The sequence below is a fragment of the Aethalodelphis obliquidens genome, unplaced genomic scaffold (assembly GCF_003676395.1).
Source record: "Aethalodelphis obliquidens isolate GAN/ISIS:26980383/991018 unplaced genomic scaffold, ASM367639v1 scaffold20, whole genome shotgun sequence".
NCBI lineage: Eukaryota > Metazoa > Chordata > Mammalia > Artiodactyla > Delphinidae > Aethalodelphis > Aethalodelphis obliquidens.
The window spans coordinates 552617-576125 of record NW_020837964.1 but is presented as its reverse complement, the minus strand read 5'-3'; the positions used below and the strand labels follow the sequence as shown (position 1 = coordinate 576125).

The 23509-nt window shown below is 61.6% G+C and overlaps 1 protein-coding gene across 10 annotated transcripts in view; it reads right to left on the bottom strand.

The window, feature by feature from the left end:
- The window catches only part of ANKRD11 (ankyrin repeat domain 11), a 172043-nt gene that overhangs the window by 5964 nt on the left and 142570 nt on the right, over positions 1 to 23509 (bottom strand). For 6 of the 10 annotated variants that reach the window (XM_027118938.1, XM_027118943.1, XM_027118941.1 and 3 more), the window contains 6 exons: positions 19136 to 19274; positions 11565 to 11735; positions 11248 to 11451; positions 10415 to 10557; positions 7718 to 7865; positions 922 to 7391 (listed from right to left, as the gene is read on the bottom strand). In XM_027118938.1, the coding sequence (XP_026974739.1) occupies positions 922 to 7391; positions 7718 to 7865; positions 10415 to 10557; positions 11248 to 11451; positions 11565 to 11735; positions 19136 to 19274 (7275 nt within the window). Of the gene's footprint in view, positions 1 to 921; positions 7392 to 7717; positions 7866 to 10414; positions 10558 to 11247; positions 11452 to 11564; positions 11736 to 12159; positions 12257 to 18761; positions 18904 to 19135; positions 19275 to 21339; positions 21539 to 23509 lie in introns of those variants that run through there. The other 4 variants (XM_027118939.1, XM_027118942.1, XM_027118944.1 and 1 more) reach the window with 4 other exon arrangements.

Genomic DNA, 23509 nt, shown 5'->3' with positions numbered 1-23509 from the left:
TCCAGTGCCTCGGGCTCCCCCTCTCGGCTCCACTTCCTGCCTGGGAACAGGCGGCGCAGGCCGGGGTCTGAGCGCAGGACGCATCCCGTGCAGCACCGACGACCGTTAACGGGGGCTTCTCCCAGGCCCGAGAGACAGAACAAGCCGAAAGCTGGGCTTTCTTCCTCACGGGGGTGGGGGTGGGGTGGGCTGGTCAAAAAATGAGGCAAGTCCGCCACACAGGTGTGGATGGGCAGCACCTGGGCAGCACCGCGAAGCCTGGGGGCCGGGGCGGCTCTGGCTACCACTGAGCACAGGTGGCTGAGATCAGCTTTACTGGCCGCGACGCCTATGCCTGCTGCCTGGGGGAGGGGGGGGCGGGCGGGGCAGCAGCACGTGGAGGATGCGCGCTCCCCGCGTGGCTTTCTTCATGTGGCAGGACCTGCCAACGGCCCGCGTCTGGGCGTGAAGAGGGGGTGGGGTGTGTGCGGCGGGGCTCGGACAGGTCACGTCTGCACAGACGTGGGGCGAAGCACCAGGGGACGGGGCACGCGAACAGACGGCCGAGAGGCGGGGCGTGGGCCTGACTGGGCAGGTGGGGAAGCCCAGAAACCCAAGGAAGGACCTGCTCTGAGGAGGCAGGAGAGGGGCCCTCAGGCCTCTAGGGGAAAAGGTCTGGGCTCTGGCCTTGGGTTGGCACCGTGGGGCCGCTGGGGGCCAGGGTTGGAGTCTGGGGAGCCCTCGGGCTGTTTAAGGGGATGGAGGGGACACTGAACCAGAGAGGGGGCCAGGCGCGCCCCACGTGGGTGGAGCCTGGGTCAGCCGAGGTCCAAGCGCGCGGACTGGGTGGGAGCCACCACGGGGCAGACGGGGAATGACGGGGAGGACGGCGCAGCGGGTCCTGGGCCTGGGGGGCGGCCCCCACCCCGGGCAGGCACTCACCACGGGGATGTGCAGCTTGCTGAGGGGCTTGCCGTCCAAGAGGTAGGAGCCGGTGTAGGTGACGTACTCGGCGTAGCACTGGGGCGCCTGCGGGCTGATGTAGCAGAGGATCTTGCGCTTCTCCTCAATCTTCTTCCTGATCTGCAGGTACTCGAAGTACGGGTTGGACCTGTCGCTGTGGTAAGGCTCGATGTCGTCCAGCTTGATGGCGTCCACGATGGCAGCCAGCGTCTGCTGGATCACCTCCCGCGTCTGACGCGTGGACGTGTGCATCTGCTGGGCCAGCTGCTGGCTGGAGCGCTGGAAGCGGCGCTTGCGCGGGTGCTGGGCCTGGGGGTCGTCGTCCTCAGAGCCGCGGCCCTTGGCCCTGGGGGTGGGCGCGGCCGCAGCCTCCTTCTCGGTGGGCGGCGAGCTCTGCTTCTGCTGGTTGGCCAGCATCTGGGCCCGGGTCCTGGTCATGCGCTGGGGGATCTCCTCCACCTTGGGCGCCTTTGGGGCTTCGGCTGTCGGTTTGGGTTCCGGTTCGGGGGCTTCAGCCTGGACGCCGTCCGGAGGCCCCTCGAGCCCGGCACTGTCCTGGGGGCCGGCCCCATCCGCTGCGCGGGCCTGGGCCGAGCCGTCCCCGGGGGCGTCAGGAGCACTGTGGGGCGTGGCCAAGGGGTCTGGGCCCTCGGCCTGCTCGTCCCCACTCCCCGGTGGATGCTGCTCTGAGGGGGCTGGCGTGGGCCCAGAGCCAGGGTCGGAGTCCTCGGGGGCCCTCCCCTCCGGCCCGGCCCCGGCCTCCACTGTGGCCTCGGGCAGCGCGACTGGCTTCGGCTCCTCTGGGGGCTCGGGCGCAGGCTCGGCTGTGAGCCGGGCGGCCACCTGGTCAGGAGGCAGCACCCGCTGTTCGTCAGCAGCTCCCACAGGGACGTCCCCGCCGCTCGGGAGCGCGGGGGTGTTGTCCAGAGGAACGAGAGGACTCTCTTCCACAGGCTCTGCTTCGGCATCGGAAACATCCTTCGTCTGGAGAGGAAGCTCCGGCAGCGAGAAAGGCCCCAGGTCGAGGTCATCCTCGGTGGCGGGGAAGGCACCGGGCCAGGGCACCGGCTCCACCTGGCCAAGGGCAGACAGGTTGTGACCACTTTCCAGGAAGTTATTCTCCAGGGGACCCAGGGCCTCTACCTGAGCCACGGCCGTCACACACGCAGACTCGGGGGGTGCGTCGGGGGGCGCTTCCGGAAGGGACTTGCAGTTACTGAAGAAGGACTCCAGCCTGGAGGGAGGGGCGAACGCGGCTGGCTCTTGTGAAGCAGAGACCGCGGCCGGGACTGCTTCCCCGGCCTCGTCCTTGACTTCCAGTCCCGGCTCGGGGACCGACAGAGGGTATGAGACGGGCGACACCGGGTAAGGGGGCTCCGAGTGGAGAGACTCGGCAGGGCAGAAATGTTTCGGGGACTCCGGGAATCTCTGTGGGGACTTCAGCAGGAGGTCCGACCCCACAGGCCAGCTGGCCGGGTTTTCGGGGGTGCCCCCGATGAGGCCAGAGGGGAGGCCCTGCTCCACGGTGGCGGGGTGTGCCCACTCGACCGGCTCCTCTGTGATGACGGTGCTGAAAGGGCCCTCGTCCAGGGGCTCCAGGAAGCTGGGCTCCGGGGGGATGATGGCCGCGGTGGCCTGCTGGTCCTCCGTGGCATCCAGGGGAATGCCAAGGTCAGGGGGAAGGGCCCCCTCCATGGACGGGGCCAAGAGCTCGTCTCTGTGTGAAGGGGGGGACTTTGTTGGTAAGCCGGAGAAGGCGCCCTCTGGGGAGGGGGTGATGTTGGCTGCGGCCGCAGGCGGGCAGTGCAAGGCGTCCGCTTTGGGGGAGGGGATGCCATAGTCCGGGGAGTAATACCCCGGAGACAGGCAGGCGAACTTCTCAGTGGGTGCTGGGGGCCCCGGGGCCTTGTCCTCCGGGTGCTGCCCCGGCGAGCTGTAGCTGGGCGCCGCAGGGACGCTCTGCTGTCTGAACAGCTTGTCCCCAAGTCCGAACTCTTCCTCAGGGGTCCTCCTGATGTCCACAGACACCGAGCGGTAAAGGTTCGCGCACAGCGGCCTCGTAGGTGTCTGGCCCGGTGTTTCTGAAGTCCCGCTGGCGGCCACGGAGAACCTGTCAAAGAAGGAGGGCGAGCAGGCGCTGGCGGACGTGCTGGACACGGGCTGGGGGTCTGTGCAGTCGAACATGAGGTCGGGGTAGTCATCGGCGCTGCAGGACGGGGTCCGGGGCGTGTGCATGGCCTCCTCGTAGCTGGGGCAGGACACCACCGAGGCGGGGGTGGGGACCCCGGTGGGCCGGCCGTGGTCCGGCCTGGGGGAAGCGGGCAAGACCTCTTTCATGTGGGGGCCTGCCAGCCAGTCTCGGGGGTCCACCGCGGGTCCCGGGTGGGGCTTGTTCTCGGCAGCAGGGGCGGCAGGGGCTGACTCCTTGAGCTTCTTGTCCTTCGGGGCAGGGTCCAGCCCCAGCGGCTTCTTCGGCGGGCCGTCCAGGCCCTTCTTCCGCCCGTCCTCGGCGGGCCTGGCCTTGTCCTTGAGCTTGGGGTCACCAGACCGGTGGCGCAGCTTCTCCATCTGCTTCATCCTCTCCTTGTGCCGTTTGTGGCGCTCCTCGATCTCCAGGTCCTTCTGGGAGAGCATCCGCTCGAAGCTCGTCATCATCAGGTCCCCGTCGCCCAGGAGCTTCTCCCGCGGCCGGATGTCTTTCTTACTGGGGTCTCTAACCGGGAGGAGCTTGTCGTTCCCATTGCTCAGCTTTACGGGGTCGCCCTTGTCCTTCTCCAGATTCTCCTTGACCTTCTCCTTCAGCTTGGCCTCGCCAAGCTTCCCGCCCTCGTCCTTGGGCTTGTCTCGGAAGGAGCCGGGAGGGTTGTCCTTGTCCCTGGCCGCGGGCTTAAGCTCCTCCCGGTGGTGCCGCGGGGGCCCGTCCCCGTGCCGGTCCCGGTGCCGCTCCTTCTCGTCCCGCCACCGCTCCCGGTGCTTCTCCCGCCGCCTCTTCTCCTTCAGGAGGCTCACGGTGCTAGAGCCGTAAGGCCTCAGTTCCTTCTCTACCTTCTTGGGAGGTTCTCTTTCAGGATCATTTTTCTCCTTCTTTTCGGTAGAAAACAACTCGATGGTTTTCTCTAACTCGTCCTCTGCATCGGCCTTGATGCCGTAGGAGAGGCCGTAAGTGTCGGCCTCCAGGACCTCCTTCTCGTACTGGCCGCTGTCCTTCCGGCCGCCCGTGTCCTTGCAGTCGTCGCTCTTCTCCTTCTTCTCGGGCTTGTCCTTCCTGACCCGCTCTCGGTCATGGCTCTTCTTGGAGGAGGACGAGGCGTGCCGGTGCCGCTCCCTCTCGCGCGCCCGCTCCTCCGGGGGCTCCGGGAAGGGCGCCTCCAGGAGGGCGCCGAGGCCCGGGTCGTGGCCGCGGTCGGGGAAGCCGTCCGACGACGCGTCGCTGGCCTTGTCGTTGGAGTCCTCGCGCAAGTCCTGCAGCGCCGCCTCCTCCAGCCGCTCCAGCAGGCTCTTCTCCGCGTCAGTGCCCTTGCTCGCCTTTCTCTCGCGGCCCTGCTCCCGGTCCGGCCTCTCCCGGTGCCTGCTCTTGGCCTTGTCCTCCGCAGGGGGCCTCTTCTCCCCCTTCTCGGGGAGCAAGGGGAGCCTCTGCTTGTTCCTCTTGTCCTGAGTGGAGTCCACCGACGCTCGGTCCTTCCTGTCCTTGTATTTTTCCGTGGACTCTCTGTCCTTCTTCTCTTTGTGCTTTTCCAAGGTTTTTTCTTTCTTGTCCTTCCCCCCGTCTGTGGCGCCCTTCTCCTTCTTCTTCTCTCTGATTTCTTTGTCTTTCTGCTTCTCCGCATGCTGCCTGTCGGCCGAGTGCTTCCGGTGCCTGTCGGGGGGGTGCGGCTCCCGCCCGTCCTCCCTCTCGGGGGGGCCATCCCCCCGCCCCTCGCCGGCCTCCCCGACTTTGAATCTGCTCGCCGCATAATCATCTTTTTCATCTTCGCTTTCATCAGTGAATATGTCTGCAATGTACCAGCTTTTCTCTTTACCCTTCTTTTCATCTTTTTTTTCAGAGAAGTCCTCGGAGAGAATTCCGGGGAAAGCCTTCTCCCGTTTGTCTTTACCTTGGTCGAGAGATGCTTTTCTGTCTTTGTCTTTGCCGTGCTTTTCCTTGGCGTCCTTTTTCTCTTTGAAACACTTATCAAGGTCTTTGTCCTTCTGGCACTTCTCAAGCATCAGTCTTTCATTTCTGTCCTTGTCACTGGGCTTCTCTTTGTGCTTCTCCAGCTTTAGCCTCTCCTTCCTCTCCTTCTCTCTCGCCGGGTGGTGCCTCTCCCAGGGCTCCAGGCTCTTCCCGAAGTCGCAGTCGGGCCTGTCCTTGAAGACTCCCTCGCAGCCGCACTCCTTCAGGTCCTCCCTGTGCGCCTCCTCGGGCTTTGCACGGCCATCTCTCCGCTCCTTGGCGGCCTCGGGGGGCTCCTTCCTGTCCCGGCCGCCTTCCGCACACTCCCGCCTCCTCCTGTCCTTCTCGCAGAGGTAGCCGGGCACGGCCCTGTGCCTGTCGGCAGCGTGCTCTCTCCTCCGCTCCGAGCCCCGTTCCAGGCAGTCCCTGTCCTTCTTCCGAGAGAAGATGTCCCTGTCCGTGCGCTTCTCCCGGGCCTTGTTCTCCCGCCTCTTCTCCCTACTGTCCTCTTTCACCGTCTCCAGGATCAGCCTGGCCACAGACTCGCTCTTCATGTCCCTGTAGTCTGTCACTGCAGAGTCCCAGCTGTCTTCCCCTTTGAAATCGAAGGATGAATCTGACAAGTCAGAGAACCACCGATCCTGGTCATCAGAAAGACTAAACTTGGTGTCTTCGTTCTCCAGAAACTGACTTTTGTTACAATATTCGTCAAAAGCAGACTCCTCCCTGTACACTTTTTTGAGTTTTTCTTTCTCTTTATCCTCTTTGAAGGTCTTCTCCCTCTCTTTTGAAGTTTTGTCCTCTTTAAAGTCATTCTTTTTCTCTAGCTTGGGGGGCCTGTCTTTGGACTTCTTCCTTCTTTCCTCCTTGTAGAGCCTCAGCTTTTCCTCTTTTGGAGACTTTTCCTTCAGCAGCTTCTCCTTGTCGGCTTTGCTGCACCGGTCCTTCTCCTCCCGGAAGGCCCTGCCCCCGTCCTTGTTCAGCTCCCTGATTCTCTTGAGCGACTTCTCCTCTCTGGAGACCTTGATCATCTCGTCCTTGAAGAGCCACTCCTTCTCCTCCGCCTTCATTTTGCTGAGCTTCTCCTCCTTCTTACAGGGGTCTCTCTCGTGCTTCAGGCCTTTCAGCTTGCCCTCAGCCGGCACGTCGTCCAGGAGGATCGCCTTGTCTGCCCTCTGCTTGGAGTCCTCGTACTCGTAGGTGAAGCTCTTCAGCTTCAGCTCCTGGCTGACGGAGCACAGCCCCTTCTCCTTGCTTTTGTGTTTATGTTTCGTCTTGTGTTTCTTGACGACTTTGCCCTCCTTGTCCAGCTTGGGGATGGCGCCGTCCCCGCCAGGATGGAAGGAGTTCTTCCTATCGGGCAGCGCGCCCTGCAGGCCGGCCCTCTTCCTGTGCTCCTGCCTCTTCCTGACCGGCTTCAGTGACTCCACGCTGGAGCCCTCGGAGGAGCCATCAGACTCGCTGCTCAGTCTCGTCCTCGTGGAGTCTGATAAGGAGCTGACCTCGGACCAGGCTGGAGAGGAGATGGTTTTCCAGTTGTCTGTCCGCCAGTGCTTGGCGTGCGGGTCCGCGTGGCTGGGGTTATGCTTCTGGGGGGCGGAGCTGCCGTGGGACGAGGTGGAGGAGGCGGACAGGGAGCTGAACAGGGCAGGGTCCTTCAGCACCAGCGGGGACTCCTTGAGGCAGCCGGGGCTCCCCGCCGAGCCCCCACCGTCCTCGCCGCTCTCCGAAGACTCGCTCTCGGACTCGGAGGAGCAGAACTTGTCGCTCCTCTTCCCAAACCGCACTTCTTTGCCCTTGATTTCTTTCTTTCGCTTCTTTTTCACTTTATTTTTCTCCTTCTGCTGCTTGCAGTTGGAAGGCTCCCGTGTCTTGTTACCAGGCAGCATCGTGTGAGCCGAGAGTCTCAGCTTCTCCCCGGTCCCCACGGCGACACCGACGTCCTCCTCGTCTGACGTGTCCGACAAGATGCGGTGAGACGCCTTCTTTGGTGCAATCGTGCTATTTTTAGTGTAACTTTTCACTTCCATTTTGGGTATAGAAATAAAACTATTTGACTTAGTTTCCTTCCTGTAATCCTTTTTCAGCAAGTGTTTGTCGTCCACGGGAGGGGTTCTGTCCTGCTCGTCGTCCTCGTCAAACTCATACTCATCCTTGACGGGGGTCACAGTTTTCTGGGGCTCCGGATTCTTAGTCTTGTGCTTCAGACCTTTCTCAAACTCGGAGTCCGTGTTATTGCCGTCGACTGAGCTGGAAGGTGCGAACGATGGGGCGTCGTCCTCCTCCTCGGAGCTCTCTGCGGGGACAGGGGGGAGGAGGTCAGAGGTGCTTCAGGCAGGGGCTGCGGGCACCTGGGGAGGGGAGGGGAAGGCGCCCGTCCAACAAGCGCGTCACCTGGCTTAGTTCAGGTTGAGGCTGGCCCCGGGCAGAGGGGCTACAGAGAGGTCTGCACAGACACGGGGCTGGAGACCCTGCACGGAAGCCCCCCATCCCGGCTCAGGGTGGGGGACTCCTCACGGGCCAGAAGCTCCCGTCAGCAGCAGGCATCCAAGGAGGCTGCCGGGAGAGCCCTGCTGACCGCGGTGACGCCACCTGCCCAGCCCGCGCCCCCGCAGCACTGACCGGCCGAGCTCGCCTCGCTGGACGTGTAGGTGCCCTTGCCCAGCAGCAGGTTCACCATGGTTGGGGAGCTGGCCACCTTGAGCGGCGTCTCGCCCTTCCTGTTGCTCTGCTGAGGGTTCCCTCCATACCGGAGCAGCAGCTTCACCACCTGCGGAGCAGTGAGAGGCCCGTCAGGGACCCTGAGAAACACAGAGCGGCCGCCACGCTGATGCGCAACTGCGGCCCCTTCACAGGGCCTGAGCACGACCAGGCCAAGGGGTGGAGGCTGTTCACGCTGCCCGCGAGGCCTCTCCCACCAAAGACCCACCACTCAAAACAGGCTGCCTCCTCTCGAGCCGCCGGGTTCCTGCAACTTGGGGGGAAGGCTTTTATGGGGGGGGTGGGGGGTGGGGGCGTGTTACACAGTACAGAAAACAAAGACCAAGCTTGTGCAAGCAGGTTTATTGCATGTTTGTTTATTGCAGGAAAGTAAGATCACCTGTCGCTAATCCGTGCCCAGGACCCACTGAACGCAAGGACAGCAGACCTCACTTTACTGCGCTTCAGATGCCGTGTTGTCTACAGACGGAGGGTCTGCGGCGACCCTACCCTGCACCCAGCGAGTCTACTGGCGCCATTTCCCCGACAGCATTTGCTCACTTGGTGTCTGTGTGTCACATTTTGGTAGCTCTCGCGGTATTTCAGACCCTCCACCAGCAAAAAGATCACGACTCCTGGAGCTTCAGGTGACAGTTACATTTTTTAGCAATAATGTATTTCTTTTTTTTTTTAAGGCCGCATGGCACAGCATGCAGGATCTTAGTTCTCTAACCAGGGATTGAACCCGTGTCCCCTGCAGCGGAAGCGTGCAGTCTTAACCACTGGACCGCCAGGGAAGTCCCGCAATAATGTATTTCTTAACGAAGGAGTGCAACTTGTTTATAGATACTGCTATTGCACACCTAACGGCAACCGTCCAGTGCAGACAACGTTCAGATGCACCAGGAAACCAAAGAATTCTGTGTGACTCACTCCATCTCGATCCTCGCTTCACTCGGGTGGCCGGGGCGGAACCGACAGCCTCCCCCAGGTGCCTGGCAAACGGGACGGCGGCCTCCACGTCAGCCCGGGCTGCACGCAGGTGTACCTGGGTCTGCATGGCGGGAGCAGGACACTGCTTCCTGGGCAGGCGCTCCCCTGCCCTCTGGCAAATCACCACGGTGCTGGACAATCCTGGGGCCAGAGTCAGGGCTCTGGTCCCGTGTCCTTGCTGTCTGCCAGCCGACGAACACCCCAACTGCTTCAGGCCACCACGTTCCCTGGCTACGGCCCCTCCCTCTGAGACCAGCAACGCAGGTTAAGTCCCCTCAATGCCGTCCTCCCTCCGGCCGAGAAACGGTCTCTGCCGTATGCAGCCCCGAAGGCCACCAGCCCACCCGGACAGTCCTGGGTCATCTCCCATCTCCTGGCCCTCAGCCTTCTCCCCTCTGCAGAGCCCACACCTGAGGCCACGTGTCCATTGTCTCTCACTGCTCCCTAATAACAAGTTTAAAGACAATTACACAAGCGGAGATTCAGGCGGCGGTCCTCTCCCTCCCAGCTCCATCACCTACCAGCCAGCCAGCCTCATTTCACCCATACCCCATACCTGCCCACTGCCCCGGGTATCTTTTTGTTTTTTAATTTTTGGCTGTGTCGTGTCTTAGCTGTGGCAGGCGGGACCTTTCGTTGCGGTGTGTGGGCTCTTCGTTGCGGTGCGTGGGCTTCTCTCTAGTTGCGGCGCGCGGGCTTAGTTGCCCCATGGCACGTGGGACCTTAGTTCCTTGACCAGGGATCAAACCTGCATCCCCTGCGTTGGAAGGCGGATTCTTAAGCACTGACCACCAGGGAAGTCCCTGCCTGCCCTGGTTTTTTTTAGCAAATCCCAGATATTTCATAAAGGTTTTCAGCATACTTCTTCTCTAAAACGGCTCTTAAAAAGCAGTAACAACGAAAACCCCATAATGCCATCGTCTTCCCTAAAACGTTAACTAATTCCTGACGTCAGCTCTGTAATCAGCACTCGGGTGTCCCAGGTGTCTCGGCATCCTGAGCTCAGAGCACCTCCCAATCTCTCCCTGCGCCAATGCGTCATTTTCACACTGGCCACACTGCCGGTTCCCTGACACCTTCCTACAGTGACCAGCGGGGCCGCCACGACAGACCAGATGCACTCAAACAGCTGCCACGTGTCCTCATCACGCACCACCCCAGCTCTGGCCAGGGGCCTCTTGGACAGTGTGGTGGTGACCGCAGCCAGGCCCTCACCTACACGTGCGGCTCCTGCATTGGACCTGAGGGGCCGTGCCCCAGGTGCTCGCGGCTCCTGGGCTGCTCACCCCATGTTGTCTACCCCCGTCCAGGCTGCCGGGTCTGGCGGCAGCACAGGGCCGAGGACAGGCAGAGCCCCCCTGCCTCTGGGTATGACCACCCACCTCCTAATGGCTGACCACACCTGAGTGGCCAGAGCAGGGCCCTGACACACAAGCCACAGACGGCGCGAGAGGCCACCCAGGTGCTGACCCAGGGTGAGAAAGCTGGGCTGGGGGGGAGGCGGGGCCTGTCAAAGATTCACTTCCTGGTCACCCCGCACACAGGAAGGACAGAGAAACAGGTGGCTGCGGACCAGTGCACAGTCTAATGGCAGGCCTGCCGTGGGGTCTGCGGGGAGGCGCCCACCTTGTAGTGCCCATTGTTGGCGGCGTCGTGCAAGGGGGTGTCATCATCCAGGCCCTTGGTGTTCACCTCTGCGCCGGCGGCCAGCAGCTGCTTCGCGACATCGTAGTAGCCCCGGTTACAGGCCTCGTGCAGCGCAGTCCAGCCTGGAAACAGACACTCAGCACGTACGTGATTTAACCCTCAGGAAGGTCACTCCCGCTGCTGGGTGGCACTCAGGAAGCGCTAAGGACGGGACAGAGGCCTGGTGGGCACCCAGACTAGAAATGCCGAGTGGTCTTTACTTGGGCGCCTCTGGGTTGCTCGTGACCTCTAGCGGTTAACCTTACAGACTAAGAATCTGAGAGGGTGACGTGGCCCACCGAGCTGACCAGGGTACAGGATCAATGAACACAGGGTCACAAGGGGCAGCCTCAGCCCAAGTCACCTGTCAACACACAGGGAGGATGTGCCCTGTCTGCAGACAGGGAAGCAGGCAGGGCGTGGCCACGGCCGCAGGTCTGGAAGGGCCTCCGTGAGCATGCGCTGAGGCCTCTCGGGGAGCAGCTGCTCACGTCGGCACGCACACAGAGCTGCCCCGTGGACAGATCCCAGGGCTTTGGAAAAATGCAACTTGGGAAAATCGCTTTTTTTTTTCCTTTTAAAAAAAAAAAAAGGTGCTAAACTAGGTTTGGGTCCAACACCCAGGGCCGTGGGAAAACCTAGGATTCCACACAGGAAGGCCTCCTGGTCTCACAAACACTCCTCTCTCAGTGCACGGCTCTGGACACACAAAAAGAGCAAATCATCCTACGTAAAAGGGGGTCTGCCCCACGGCCCTCCCTCCGAGCTCTCACCTGCGAAGTCCTTGACGTTGACGTCCGCCCCCTCGCTGATGAGCTCCTTGATACGCCGGGCGTCCCCCCGGATGGCCGCCCGGTGTAGGCGGGTCTCTCCACGCTCATTTCTCTTGTTCACTTTATCTTTGGTTTTTGAGGCAGAATTGGGCGTCCCCTTCTGACACACTGTCGACTGGGAGGGGTGCTTTGGTGTCGTGTCCACTGCAGGCCGAGGAGAGGATGGGCGGAGGTTACCGGGAGGGACCTGCGGGGCTGGGCCACCGTCCCAAAGGAGGGCCTCCCAGGCCCCAGGACCACCTGCCCCCAGGGCTCACCTGGGCTGTTGGCAGACTCCTCGGCCGTCATCTGCATGAGGAGAGCCACCTGCTGGCGCTCCGAGAGCGGGTAGCCGGCGCGGATCCCGGACAGCCCCATGCCGAACAGCAGCCCGGCCTTGCGGGCGACAGGCTCCTTCTTGATCCTCTTCCGCTCGGGACCCTGCTTCTCTGTGAGGCGTGGAGGAGAGAGGGGAGACTTCATGCCACGGAGCCCTCTGACTCCGGGGCCGCACAGCCTGCGGGGGAGGGGAGGGACAGCTGGCAGCACGCACGCTGCCCGTCATCACCTCTTCCGGCAGTAGCTGTGCTGGGGACACGATTCCGACACCTCGTCACCAGCCACTGAAGCCAAGCCTGGCCCCCACCGACCGTCCACCGCTCCAGGTGCCTCCCCAGACCGTGCCCTGCGCGCCAGGCGGCGGGACGGACGACCCCGAGTCCCGGCTCACTCAGGACGGGCCTCGGTCTAGCAACTCCTAGTGTCTGTGGTCCAGGTCCTCCTCCCCACCCCGCCTCCAAAGAGTTCAGATGTAAATGCAAACACAGCTTGGAGACCCGCGGAGAGGTCAAGGCTGGCTGGGCGGTACTGTACCTTTCTTCTTGCTTCTAGGAGCCTCCATCTCATGCCATGGCGCTTCGAGGAGCGAACCAGCCTTGCAGTACCACGGCGTGGACTGAGCTGGAGGCATCTAAAGGCATCAACACAGAGCACTAACGAGATACGGCGCCGGCCCGGCGCCCCTCAGCCTCCTCACGACAAGCATACTGTGCTCCTCTGGCCCCTCACCTAACACCCTGCCGGCCTCAGGCAGAAACACTGCGCCGTGTCTTTCACAGGGGCAGGGGGGGCGGAGAGAAGAGACACCCCCCACTCCACGGACCAGGAGCCAAAAGCTCACTTTGCTCCACACTCACCCTCCTACTCACAGGAACTGGGGCTCCGTCGAGTCTCAGACCCCTCCCCTGCTGCCCTGTGTGCTCTGGGGAGCCCGGGGATGGGGGGGGCCTAGGTCACGGGTGCGGACCACGGGGAGGGAAGCTGGGTCGCCACGGGGCCCGGGTGTCTGAGGGGCTCTCCCTGCCCTCCGCGTCCCCGGGCTGGGGCGACCTCTCCACTCCCACAACTACAACCCTGGGCTGCTCTCCACCTCAGGCCCCACAAGCGTGTCACGCTTTCCATTTTCTTACAAAGCGTTTTCTGTAAACAGTTATTTCCTTAAAAAGTACCTTAAACTGCCTTTTTAAAAACTGAAGTTGTGATCTGCTGACAACGGTGATCTGTGCATCTTAGGTGATGACCCCCGAGCACCACACGCCACCCCGCCAGCAACAACTGGTTTCTAACCAACGCACGAGGCATAGGCCCAAGCAAGGAGGAAACTCAGAAAGGACGCTCCTCAGGGGTGACCAAGGACCCCGCTCGCCTTCTCCCCCGCCCCCAATTCCCCCACGACCCGGCAAAAGCAGTGAGGAAAGGGCGGCACATGGCCCCGGCTCTTCGAGGAGGCCTCTGCACAGGGCACAGCTGGCACCCAGCAGCTTCAAGGAGCCCCGAGAAACGAAGCCACGCTGGGGCAGTGGCCGGACCTGGGCAGGAGCCTGGCTCAGAAGCTCTCCCACAGCTGAGCGCCACGCGGATGGGTCTGGGGGTCGGGGCAGGGGGAGGCCGTGGGGCCCTGCTCTGCCCAACCTCCCGGGAAGCACAGCCTGGCCTCAGACAATTGGGGTGTCTGGCCTCTCAGGGGCGGTGGAGACACGAAGCCCCCAGAGGAGAGGACGGAAGCAGAACCTCAGCGAAGCGCGTGACCCCGCGGCCTCCCGCGGGCTGTGGGCGGCACCTGCCGAGTACACTGGGTCACCTCGGGGGTGGAAGCAAGCAGCCCAGCCCCCTCTCCGCGGCGCACGGGCCTCCAGGACAGACGCGCCCGTGATTTAAGATGCCAGAGGAGCCCGGCAGAAGGGCCACAGCCACCTCTGTCTTCAAGTGACCGTGCAGCCAGTGGACGCCCAGGACCAGGGAGGTGCCTCGAGGGTCTTGCCTGCGCTGCTGGTGAGTGGCAGCGAAGAAGCAACTTCTACCCAGAGACTCTGATGTCGGCGGCAGAGCTGGGCCCTGTGGCACCGGCCTGTGGTCTCAGGAAGGGGCTGGGAGAGCTGTAAGGCTCAGGCAACCCCAGCACGAGTCCACACCTGCCCAGGGGCCCTGCTCACCCCACACGTGGAGGAGAACAGACTAACCCAACCCTCTGGTCTCCCCAGGCTTAACACAGGGAAAAACCCCAAATGTAATCCCATCTCCTGAGGCGCCAACTTCTCGGTGGTGGAGTGTACTTCTCTACAGGTGCCGCGGCTGCCGGGATCTGGAGAGCCCACGTCTGGCCGGGCTGGGAGTCGCAGGTGGAGCGGCTGCCCACGGAACCCGGGCCACAGAGGAGCGGAGGCCGGGGCGCTGGTGCTGCAGAAGGGCCTTCCTGCCCAGCCACTGCGTCCTGTCGGCAGGGGCCAAGCCGGGGGTCAACCCAGGTGAGACCTGCAGAACGTCCTTCCTGCCCTGCCCTGAGGTGGGCAACGGCCCCACCTGCCAGCGCTGGGATGGGGGCACGGCAGAGGAGGTGCCCGGGCAACGGCCCAGCTCCCTCAGCGCTCTGCCAGCATTTTGTTTCTCACATCCAACCGGAAGCAGAACAGAAGTTACACGAAGCCCAGGCGGCGTGTGTCAAGCTGTAGACTGGAAAACTGGCAGGTCCGTGTGAGTGGCGAGCAAGGCCAGAGGGTGCTGTGGAGGCGCAGGGGCTGGAGCACACCCTGCCCCCTCGTTCTCCGGGGACGCCAGCCGTGCCATCTTCCCAGGGTAATGGGGGGAAGGCAGTCTCACGAGCCTGGACAGTCCCCTCACCGTGAGGAAAGCGAAGCACAGCCGTGTGACTCGGCCTGTATGTCCATGGCGCCTTGATTCTCACGCTCAATCACCTCGCTGGTCCTCTGTGAAATCGGGGCCACGTTTATCATCTCTTCCTGGGACACGGTCACCCAGCTAGCAGATGCAAGGATCCCCAGCCCCCCAGGCCATCCCTGCGTTTCCCCCTAAATGCGTTCCTGTCTCCCCCGGAACACGCCTCTGCTCTCCTCCCACAGCCCCCATGGCCTCTGCTGGGGCTGGGCCTGCGGAGGGCGCAGCCCTGAGGGCCTCTGTTTCAGGACCCAGCACCCAGAGTCCACTCCTCCTGGGGAGTTTCACTCCCCAGCAAAACTGACGGCGTCCAGTGGAGAACTTCCCCGAGTCACGGCGAATCCTGGCAGCAGAGACACAGAGTGAGCTTCTGGGAGAAGGTCTCCTCTGGCTTCCGGGACGTGGTCTGCAGACACTCTCCCGGCCGCCTTCTGTGTCCCCTCGGGCGGTCCCGTGGTTCCACACGACGCTCTGCGTGGAGCCCGCACCCTGCGCAGACACTGGCGGCCCCGTGTGCCCCTCCTGGACCCCGGTCGGCAACTCCCCTCTTCCTTCTGTGCGTCCGCCGAGGCGGCGTCTCCAGGCTCAGCAGCTCCCAGCTCACTCACCCTGCTCATGGTGCACCCGGTAAGCGCTAGAACCCGTCCCCCGCCCGAATGCTTCGTTTCAGCAATCGTTTCTGCTGCCTCATGCTCTGTTTTACACTGTGAAAACCCTGCCTGATCTTCTGGACGCTGTTCTGTGTCTGCTCGGGTGTCTTCCTCCTGTGGCGGCCATCTCTGGGTCCAATCCTCGTCTCCGCTCTGGGGCTAGGAAGGCGCACAGAGGCCCAGGGAGGGCCAGCCCCATGGGGGCAGGACGGCGTGAGCCTGGGGAGCCCTCTCGGCCCCCAGGCGGGAGGAGGGCATCTTCCAGCCGGAGGTGTCGGCAGGCACGGCTGCCCTCAGCCCGTCCACTGCCACCAGACGCCCCGTGGCTGACAACCAGGGCGTACCACGTTGCCCAAAGTGGGGAATCTAAGACTCTCGTCAGATGTCACCATCGTCAGGGCTCCGCCCTGTGGTGGGGAGGGGGTGGAGGAGGTCCTCGGTCTCCCATGAAGTTGCAGGGCTCGGCCCACGGCAGGCTGATGGGAGGTGGGTGGTCGGCACTGGGACCTGCTGTCCCAAGAGCGGCCCGTCCCTTGGCCTCAGAGCACACCTCCCACACCACACAGGGCCTGACCTCCACGATCACTCACAAACACAGGCTTCTGACCAAGGAGCCGGCCCAGGCACAGTCCACGTGTGACAGATACCCCGTCAGGTGACGTGCTGCACAGGGTCCTCCCCGCATTACACTCCGACCCTCCAAGCGCCACTGGACCCACATGGGCACCATCATTCAGGCTGTGGTGACAAACGGCTTCCCTTCCGGTTTCCTGCTCTGTGTCTCCTCCTTTTCCTTTTTAAAAAAAATTTCCAGCATTGATCGTTTAAAGAAAGAGCGGTCTGTGTGGCCTTCAGCAAGTCCCCGGCCTGAGAGGGACAGGCTGGACCCCCCACGTCTCACTCCCCCGGCAGAGGCTGCTCCAGCTCCAGGTAAGGGCGACCACAGAGCCGTCCCCCAGGTGACCGTGATCAGGAGGCCAGAATCCATGGAGGTGAGGTGGGCATAAAGGGCCTGGACAACAGGGGTTCCCAACCACTGACCCCAACTTTCACGACAGCAGTGAATCATAATCCAGACCGCCAGCAGCGCACGAACAGCAGCATCCATCCCGCCAGCCCCAGCCTGCCTGGGGGCCTCCGACCACCCCTCGAGCTCCCCACACCCAGACCCGGGGGTTCACCGGGTGGAGCGGCCACCCTGACCCAGGCCAGAGAGAAGCGGGCCCAGCCACGCCCTCTCGACTTGGCCTGGGCTGGAGGTGGCCAGCGTCCTACACCAGTCCTGCCCGCTCTGGGGTCCCGAGAGCTCCAGGGTCACAGTGTGGGTGGCATGTGCCCTCCCAACCAGCGACTCACAGTGTGTCACGCCTGGCAGGCGGCCAAGCCCCTGCATGGTCAGCCACGTGACCTCCAGCATTTGGCAGGGGGCATGCTCAGAGCCCAGCGCCAGTGAATCCCCGCACACAGGGCAGACTTGAGCAGGAGTCCCGACAGGCCCTGCCCACCAGGGAAGCTGCGTGCCCGCCGCCTCCGTCCCCAAATCCCAGCCCTAGACGGGTGAGCTGCTCACACATCCTCACTGCAGAGCCAGCACGAAGTAGAAGCAAAGAAACGTTGGGAGCTGAGAACAGGCCCCTCTCTGAAGGGCCCTGGGGGCTCCAGGTGGGAGGCAGGAAGGCTGCTGTCAGACTGAGCAAGAAGCCTGCAGGGCTTCATCCACACGGACCTCAGCAGGAGGTGTGCGTACACTTACGTTGCGGGGAAATTAAACACATAAGAAGCAGACAGCAGAGTATAATTTGAAGCAGGTCCTGGTCCCACCAAGACTGGCACCGGGCAGGAGGGCCCCCTCTCCCTGCCTGCAGGTGCCCGCCCGCCGGTGGCCTGAGCTCCAGGGAGGATGCCCCAGCCCTGACTAAGCGCTGCGGGCCTCCTGGGGACCGGGAAACAGGAGGGTGCTCCCAGGGAGCCCGAGGGTCTCTGGGGGATGCTCACCAGCCTCCCCCGCTCAGGGAGCACGGCCGGAGAAACTACTGGCCACTTGCAACCGTCCCGTGAGTGCCAGGCTGCATCTTCCCAGCAGGGGGCACTGGAGGGACACGGCAGGAGCCAGCAGGCAGGGAGGGGACGTGGGAACACGGGGACCTTCAGCTTCCCTAGCTCGGTGCTCACCAGAGTTGGCACTTCTGTACAAGAGCCTCCCCATCTGCCCTGGGGCGGGCGGGCAGGCGGCACCTGGTGGAAGCGAGGCCTCTCAGAGGAAGAGCTTCACTCTGCCTGGCCAGGCGGCCGCTCACCAGGAAGGGCAGGGAGGGGTCAGTGACCAGGGCTGCAGGCGAGGTGCCCAGTCCTGGCCCGAAGGATGAGACGCTCCCAGTTACTGGAGAACAGTTCTGCCACATGACCAAAGCAGGTGTACAAGAAAGCTGCAGGGTCAGCCCCGAACCCCGGGGGCGGGGGGGATGGGCAGGACACAGTCACCCAGTCGAAGGCCCCCCTCCTCCCACACTGTGTACTACTGAAAAAGCCGGCACATAAGCGGAGCCATGCAGCTCACAGTCGTGCTGTTCAAGGGTCAATGGTACAGCAAAACTGGCCCCCAAAGGGATAGCCACTCAACAGTAAGAGGACAAATGCTGGACTTTCCATGTATTTAGACTTTGTCCCTGCCTGGAAAATCCCACTTGCAAAACGTTCTTCAGTTTCCCACCTGCCTGGCGCCCCGTGCTGAGATGCCAACCGTCCCCCAGGCCTGCTGGAGGCCGCCTTCACGGCCAGCACCCCGCAGACACCCCCGAGGACGCCGCGCCCGCCTGTGCTCGGGCAGGGACATCCCAGAGGATGACACCGACCTGCAGGCCCCCCAGCACCCAGGAAGCCGCACCCAACAGCGACGCCACGCCCTCCAGTACCAGAGCTGGCTCGGACACCCAAGCCTGAGCTGGGCCTGTCTCTTCTGCACCCAGAGCCTGAGGCACAGGGTCCCTGCGAGGACTCCCACCTCCTCTGCCCTCCTCCCCGGCCCAACCCCTCCCCTTGCGGAGGACCCCGCGGAGGTCGAGCCGCCTGCCCCGGACCCCAGCCATACCCCAGCTGGCACCACCAACCCCGCCAACCTGCTTCACCAGCCTGCAACTACCCCAGGTCATGCTCAGTGGCTGCGAGCCCGGGGCGCACCCACCGGGGGGTCGCCCCGTGCAGGAGGCGCTGTGAGTGAAGACGTTCATTTCAGGCTGTTCCCCCTGCCGTTTCTCCCAATTCTCTCACATTTATGTCATTCCCGTACCTGCCATTTTCCTGAGACCTGACACAAACCCTCACGTGCAGCAAAGCCCCCTGCCCTCCGCCCGATCCTGGCAGGACCTCTGCTCCTTCCCCCGTGGCTGCATCCTGGGGGACCCAGGCCCCCTCGCGGCTCTGTGGATCCACCCCACACCTGCCCCTGGCTTAGGGGGTCTGCAGTCAGATGACCGGCAGGCGGGGAAGGCCCAGCACACCAGGACCAAGAGGAGGAGTGTGAGCCGGCTGGCAAAGGGGCCGGGTTCTTGCCTGGACCCAGCACGTGTCCCTGCAGGCAGCTCGGATGGAACCAACCTGAACGCACATGCGCCACGTGGTGGTGAGTGGCACACCCGCAGCGCACGCGCAGGGAGACTGCATGCCTCCGGCTCATTCTCACAGCTCCCTCTGGCCTCCATTTCAAACAACTGGGTTTAATTTATGTGCTTCTGCAGCCCTGAGGGGAAACACGTTTATCCTCCCATGTGAAGTTCTCCAGAGGCTCTCCTTGAGAGAGAGGAGCCCGTGCTCACACGCACGGGAGGCCCCTGGGCAGGCTGGGGCTGGGGGAACGTGGCTTCTGTGCACACTTGCGGGAATCCTCTGCCTGGGAATCTGCCCTGTCAGCTGTGAGTCACCCCCTCCCGGGTCCGTGCAGCAGAACTGGGGCGCCGGGGGCGGGTGGGTACCTGTGTCCGAGTCCTTCTGCTCTCCATTGGCGCCCACAGTGAAGGGCAGCTTCCGCTTGGTCGTTCGCTCTCTCACCTCCTTCCCACCATCAGTGCGGTCCAGCTTTGGGGTCTTGGTTAGAGAAACTTTATCTTTATCCTGGAAAAGAGAGTGACGCTTTCAGACGCTGGCCCCAAGTTAGACTCTCAAAGTCCTTAGGTCTAGCAGGACTTCACGTGCCCGGAAAGCAAGTCTCTTATCTGGGCAATGGACACCCCTCCTGCCCACCAGGCTCAGAGGCACCCACGGCCCTACCACCTCGCTGCCTCCTGCCTCGTGTTCCCAGAGATGGACTCAGTAACGGGGAAAACGCACCTTCAGAGGGGCCTGCTGACAGGCGGAACCTGCCCTCTACTGGAAACTCTCCCCGTGACCGTGAACGAAGGGGCCCGGCCTCGCACCAAACGGGAGAGAATGTCTGCCCTGAGACGCTGGCTCCCCTCCAGCGTGTCGTCCCTCGCCTGCCCGGGGCCTGAGCCACCTCTGGTCACCACAGGCCTGTGACACTGCAGGGCCGTCTTTGGGACGGATCTTGCAGCCGCAGCAGCCCCGGAGCAGAGCCCAGTGCGGGCGACCCAGCCCAGAGCAGGAGCTGGCTAGAGGGCGGCCGGGTGTGGCCATCGCTCCCAGCCCTGCTGACCTGTAAGGACCCGGGAGCCCGAACTCCAGCCTCAACCTGGGAGGTCCAGCCGGGCGTCTGCCTCGCCTGCCACCGTCTGCAGAACCGGGGGAAGCGCCACCTTGCCGGGGGGGGGGGGGGGGGGGGGGGGGATCGGGATGTGACACGCCTCTCACAGAAAGGGCAGCACACAGAGCCCTGAGGGTGGGGTGCGGGCGCTCAGCAGAGCCTCAGGCTAACCAGCGCCCCGGCTCGTCTGCCCGCAGCGCACCGCACCACACGGGTCAGCCAATTTGCGTTGCTGACATGGAGGACGGCACTGCTACCGCCAGGCAGCCCCTTCTCCAGCAGCAGGCTTCCTTTCTGGAATCCACCCCGGGGAGGCGGAGGCAAACACACGGCCCTCACAGCAGCCCTCACGGCACTGGGGCGTCGGGTGCTCCTGGGAGGGGACGCCCAACCCTGAGCGGCGCGAGTCCTGTCTCCCGGGGCCCTGAGAGTCCTCCACTTGACTGCCACGCCGTGCCCTCCAGTCTCAGCAGGCAACGAGACACCCTTGGGTGACCAGGGAGACCCCGCCACAACACACCGCCAGCTCCGAGGGCACCCGGAGCGCGAAGAGGGACCAGCAGGCAGAGCCCGAGCCTCGGCCGAGCCGGTGCCAGAGGCACCAGGACACAGGCCCGCTTGTCACCACCTGCACGCACCTCCGCCCCGCCCCCCGCCGCCCCTGCCAGGAGAACAGCACCCACCAGTGAAAGCCCCAAACTGTAATAAGCAACCTGCCACCAAAAAAACTCCTGGTCCAGTTCGTTAATCTGATCGACAGACACAAAAAAAGATAACACAAATCACACTAACAACGTATTCAGAAATGCAAGAAATTAAAAAATCAATGTAATTCACCACACTAAGAAAATAAAGGACGGGGACTTTCCTGGTGGTCCAGTAGCTAAGACTCCACACTCCCAATGCAGTGGGCCCAGCTTCGATCCTTGGTCAGGGAACTAGATCCCACATGCCGCAACTAAGAGTTCGCATGCTGCAACTAAAGATCCCCCATGCTGCAACTAAGAGTCAGTGCAGCCAAATGAATAAATATTTTGAAAATGCTTTTTTAAAAAAAAAAAGGATGGAAAATTATGATCATCTCCACAGCTGCAGAAAAGCCCTGAGGTCCTGAGACCAACTCCCAGCACACTGTGGGGAGGGACGTCCCCCACCTGACACAGGTTTGGTGCAGAAGATTGGGTGCCACCCCCGAGAGGGGGTTCAAGGCAGGAATGCCTATACTCACCACATCTACTGAAAAACTAAACCTATTTTTTAATGAGCAAAAGATCTGAACACGCACTTGTCAGAAAAAAATATCCATACAGCCAGTTAACGTTTGGAAAGGTGTTCGGCGTTGGGAAAATGCAAATTAAAACCAGGAGGCAACACCAGTACTCTCACAAGCAGAGCAGTGGGCCTCGGACGCTGCTTGGGGCCACTCAGAGTTTCTAACAAAGTCCGGGGAGTGAGTGACATGCCACACGAACTCACAGTTTTGTTCATAACAGTAAAAGAAAGAGCAACCGCCCATCAAAAGGCAAATGGGTGCATCCACTCCAGTGCAGCCGTAGACGGAACATTCCACAGCTGCGGGAAGATGCCGGCGGGCTGCGCCCCACCGTGACAACGCGCCTCAGGGGGGCGGTCTCCTCCACGGTCAGACCAGGCCAGCCCCGCCCCCCTCTTCTTCCTGAGGGATAACAAGGAGTATTTATCTTACGACGCTGTGTTTTTACACAGGAGAAAATCCAGAGGAATTTACAATTAAACTCTTCAAATTAGTAAGTGAATGAGAAGCTCAATCACACAGAAAGTGATTGGTTTCTATATACTATAAACCATTAGGAAATCATGCTGAAATATTACCTATTTATATCGAAAGACGTTAAACACACAGGAATGAATCTAACAGAAGGTGTTCAAGCTCTCTACATGGACAATTACAAACATTACTGAGAGAACAGAAATTAGACTGATAAAAATGCAGGCCCACTTATGGGACACTGTTCACTACTGTTAGCACAGCATATCTCCCCCAACTCATCTCTACATTCAAAGCAATCCAATCAAAACCCAGCAGGCTTTGCGTGGAGATCAACCAGCTTTTTCCAAAATGTACATGGAAACGCAGAGGGTCACAAGTAGCAAGGACAATTCTGAAGAACAACGAAGATGGGCAAATTAAACTGCCAGGTATCAAGACTGTACAATTATAGTCACAACAGGTAGTCCTGGACCCAAGGGCCAAAGGTTCAGAGCAAAGAGCAGAAGCTGAGCCCCACCTGACTGGTGACAAGGGCTCCGCTACAACCCAGCAGGAAAGGACAGTCTTCCCAGTGACAATGACCATGTGGACATCCACAGGGAAGAAAATAAACCTTGACCCTCCCTTACAGCACGAAACACAAAATGAGTCCAGATGGATCACAGACGGACACCTTGCAGAGGACGGTACAGGAGACCAGTAGACGACAGAAAAAGGCAAATTAAACTGACATCCCCAAGTGTTAGCACGGATGGGTCCGCCTGACCTAGGCTTTGGGGGTGCAGAACTGTGCAGTCACTTTGACGAACCGTTAAACCCTATCTGCTGCCTCCACAGAAAAACCCCAATGTATGTATGTTCATGTCACACCTGGACTGGAAAGAACCCAGATGTGTATCAGCACAGGAATCGGCAGAGAAGCTGCTTGAACGTCCATCCGATGGACACCACACAGCCACAGAGGAAGAGCCTCCTTCCAACAGCAAGGGCCTGTCCATCGAAAGGAAGCAGAGATCCCCACCATGAGTCCGCATCCCCTGTGGGTGGGGGCGGGGTGTTACCGTGGGGACTGCTCGCGGGGGAGGGGGGTGTCCCGAGAGCCTGGTCTGGATCATCGTGATCCCAGGTTCTAGAAAGGAAATGTGCATTTCTACTTCACTAAAAGTGCTCACAGAAAGCTTTTAACCCTCAGCCAGAGCAGAGCAGGGCAGACCTCGCTGAGCCTCCCTCACTAGTACCCAGGCACCGTCACAGGGACCAACCGTACACACTCCACAGTGTGTTTACTTCCTCAATGCTAACAGGATGTCTAGACGTCAAGTTCAACCTCTATCGGGTTCAACCTCTATCAGTTCAACCTCCATGTCAGACCGTGGCACACCCTGAAAACTGCTGTGGCCCAGCAACCAGCGTCCCCTACGGACGCTCAGCCAGCTCCCACACACCACGTACAGAGACAGGAGGGCTGGCTCTTAACCCGCACCCCACACACCTGCCCTGGAACCCCCTCGACTATGACTAACTGAGTCTTATCTGTGAATGACCAACAACGACAGAAGCCAGTAGGAATGAGGACTCTATCAGCCACCAAAAACAGCACAAATAGGTTGATCTGACTGTCCCACCTTCGTCTGCTGAAAAGATGATCCTTTCGCATCGAAGCAGCCTCAGCATCTTGTAGACAAGCAGCTGAGCACACACGTGGGTGCCTGTGGGGACCCTGCTCCCCAGGACAGGTGTGCGCCTGTCTCCACTGCCCCGCAGCTTCACGGCCAAGGCCGAGGGCCTCCGACTCCCTCCTGCCTTTTCAAGGTGGCTGTTGCTGCGCCAGGTCCTTTGAATTTCCAAACACACTTTGGAAGCAGCTTATCGGTTTCTCCCCAAGAGCCCTCAGGG